We start from the raw sequence: 3676 nt of genomic DNA on the forward strand, positions 1-3676 counted from the left end.
ATGGAAAATCAGTTTGTAACATCATTATTGTGCACTAATGTACAGCTGTACACGTGGTCAAGAGTTTTGGGGAAGAGTTTGTAAATAGGAACAGAAGTTATTGACAACTTTCCACGAACCAAGACAACAAGTGTCGATTTGCCTATATTTCCCTTTCAAATAAACTGAAGATAATAGTGTTTTTCTTGTTATCGCGTATAAAATCATGTTAGCACTATACGTCATATAGTGTAACTAATTATATTTAAAAGTACAATAAAACAATTCCAAAACGACGTTAAATTATAGTTAAAACTCTTAAGAGAACTTCAGAAACTTCAAGAGGTTCAGTCACACCAGCAAGCATGATTCATTTGAACAGACACGACACTAACTGCTACTTTAAAGAAACAACTTTGAAAAAGGAAGACGAAGACGGATCTAAACATCAACACTTAACACGGCGATTAAAAACAATAAAGAAAAATTAAGAGAGAGAGAGAGAGAAAGAACTTACCGAGACGAGAACAGCAAACAAGACAGTTGCACGGAAGACACAGGATTGGAGTAAAATATGTTGACCCATAGTGCAAAAAACAAACCAAAAGATTTATGTCATTTCATAATTTGGTTAATTTCTTCTGTATCTAGAAAACCTTTCTATCGCACAGGATGAAAACGATGCTGCTGATTCCTGCTTCAGGTGCTTTGAACATTTCTCATCTTGACTCTCTTTCTCTTCACTGAGTGATGGGGGAGGGACGAAGTGATTAGCCCCGCCCATTGTCGTGTCTTTTTCGGCTTTAACCAGATAGTAACTTTTATAACGGCACCAGCGGACGTCGTTCACCCTTTCTAAAGTCCTGTTGCAGGCGTCTGAGCAGGCAAGGGAAGTTGAACCTTCGCAAAAATAACCTTTGCTTTAATCGGGTTAGCACGGATGTGCAGAGTTCAGATGCATCTACACCTGTTTTTCTATTTCCCTTAAGTATAGTCAAGTTTTAATTAAAATTTATGCTTTTGAAAGATCATTTTATCCAAACCAATTACAGGTCTAATGTTTTATCAGTTTCTGCATTCCCCGAGAATGGGAAAAGACTTTGAAACTGCTAATCAGAGTATAACATTTTAGAATATAAACTGCAGTTTTAAGACAGCAGGTCAAGAAAAACTGAAAATTAAGATGAAGTGAAACTGAATGGCAGATTGCAAGAATAGTGAGGGCTTGTAGGATGGAAATAGCTGCACATGCATATAAAAGTAGAATGGACTCACTATTCATGTATAAATATTTATAATGTTTGCACATCATGAATTACCAATAATATTTTAAGAGAGAAATTATTTGTGTTATCAAGTAATAAAGCCTTTGTTTTATCCATAAGTATTAAATTACATATTCACTTCCTCAAAAAACGAAAAACAAAAACAAAATCTAAATTCTTCATGGAACTGCAACACAATAATCAGTCATCACTTACAAAGCAATATGAAACAGTATGGGCTTAAAGAATCAACATCAGTCAAAAATTTGGCCTATGTGAACTCTGTGATATAAATGACAAGTGAAGCCTGATTTGAAAAATAATTACGCATTTGGGTTGCAATATCATAATACTAATTGTTTTTTGTTAGTGGTACTTTTGTTAGTAACCGAGGAAATCAAGTAACACCCTCACATGACAGATTTGCACCTCACAGCATTTCACACAACACGTTTCAAAGCTTGCTAAAAAATAAAATCTTGCTAACCATCTCAATATTAATAGTTATTTAAATCTCTGTGGTAAAAAAAAAGTAGTTTATTGGGTATTTGTTAATATTGTCTGATTAGCAGTGTTGTAAATTTTAACAGTAGTTTTGTTGCAAAGTTCATTGAACTATGTGTCATAATACTTAGCCCAGCAGTTCAGCCTTCCTGTTTGTCAATTAGGACTTTCGCGTTTCCTGCTTCTAAGCACTAGATTGAAAGATTACATTTCCATATTATTCCAGTATGTTTGAGGTATCATTCAATCGTACAATACAGCTGTTTCCAGAACATACTATAGTATGTTTACAGTGACTGGGTCTTTGAATACCCCACGTAGGGTTATAGGAGATAGTGTCATCAACCATGATTTGTAGAGGCATTTCAAAAAGAAAGCTTTATAATATATCAATCCAAATGCCCTTCCAAGCATCAGATCACATTAGGAGCTATTTATGCAAAAATCTAGATAATCAAGAACTTTTTTTTCTCACAGCTGTAAGTTACTTTTTGTTTCAGCTGAACAGCTCAGCAGCAATCTTGATGATTTGGTACATCAGCCCCATAACAGTGTTTCTTTGTAAATGCTTGTGGGTGCAGTTTTCTCTGATTTGTGTTTCACTGTTCTCTGTTTTGCAACAGTTTTTCTTTTTTAGGGGGGTCTCAGTCCTGTTCAGTGAACTAGTCTCCTGGGTAACAGAAAGCAAGAAAGAGTAGGGCAAACACAATGACTAAACAGGAAGTGGTCATACATTCAGATCGCTGGTGGATGAAACAGTGAAACTGTTATCTCCCCGCTCACAATAGAAGCATCTTTTTTTTTTTTTTTTTTACCACACTGATCACAGCACTAAACAATTTTTTAAAACTCTAACTTCTTTTGCAAAATATGGGCGACTATTTGTAGTGCTAAAAACTAGTCTGTAAAAGCTTGATTGCATATTTTTCAAACCTAAGTGTAAATTTTAAAAAAAATTTAAACAACCACAAAATCTAATTAGTTTAGCAAAACTTGCCACAACAGTTGTAAGTAGTTGGCTTTAGTATGGGTTGTTGTTGTTTTTTTATTGTAATGCTGTTTTAGCTTGTTCCGGGTGATTATTTACTGGTATAGAATAGTTCAGTTATGATATTCAGGTCCCTCATTTTCAGGTATAAATCTATATAAGTAATAGCACACTGCTAAAATTGAGGACTCATAGTGTGGGATGAGGTTAGGGAATCAAGTATCAGCAAAGAGTGCATAAAAGTGTGTGTAAGGAGATACTTTTAAATATTATTTGGAAAAGTTTCTTGAAAACAGAGGATCCTTACTTTCCAACGATATAAGCTTGAACATACAATGCATTTGCATAAATTTAAGTAGGCCTATAGTTAGACTCTGTCAGGACAGTTTCTATGCCACCTCTCCCACAGAAACAGAAGCACAGACCACAACCAGCCTATCTGTCTATTTTCTCACAGTAGCAGCCATACCAGCTTTCACCACTCCAACAGTATAGCACCAACCTCTGTAAAGAGATACCACCTAAGCAACAGAAATACTTTATATTAATGAGCTAGATGCACACAGGACTTTAGAGTCTCAAAATCAACGAGATACCAAAATTATATAGTAATGGATTTAACCAAGGCCTCCAGAACTCATGGTGCGTTTGCGTATGATGACCACGGGTGGCGCTCTTGACGTGTATCAACCAAAGACTGTATCAACAATGCAGGAATCAGTTAAGCACCACTAGATGGAAGCAGGTACTTGTAGAATATGCAGTCTCTCTCTCTGTGTGTGTGTGTGTGTGTGTGTGTGTGTATGTATATATATATACACACACACTGTATATATATATATACAGAATAATTTTTATTCCTAAATAAGGAATTGAAAGAAAGGAAATGAAATAAGGAATTGATAAAAGGAAATAAGGAATTGAATGAAAGAAAGAAAGA

The 3676-nt window shown here is 35.1% G+C and overlaps 1 protein-coding gene across 5 annotated transcripts in view; it reads right to left on the reverse strand.

Annotated features, from left to right (window-relative positions):
* LOC132122651 (receptor-type tyrosine-protein phosphatase eta-like) overlaps positions 1–705 on the reverse strand; it is a 30904-nt gene extending 30199 nt beyond the window's left edge. For 3 of the 5 annotated variants that reach the window (XM_059533025.1, XM_059533028.1, XM_059533018.1), the window contains exon 1: positions 497–705. In XM_059533025.1, coding sequence (XP_059389008.1) covers positions 497–565 — 69 coding nt within the window. In that variant the 5' untranslated portion in view covers positions 566–705. The remainder of the gene's footprint in view (positions 1–496) is intronic. The other 2 variants (XM_059533027.1, XM_059533026.1) reach the window with 1 other exon arrangement.
* Positions 706–3676: the final 2971 nt, after the last annotated feature.

Source organism: Carassius carassius, chromosome 3 (assembly GCF_963082965.1).
Source record: "Carassius carassius chromosome 3, fCarCar2.1, whole genome shotgun sequence".
Taxonomy (NCBI): domain Eukaryota; kingdom Metazoa; phylum Chordata; class Actinopteri; order Cypriniformes; family Cyprinidae; genus Carassius; species Carassius carassius.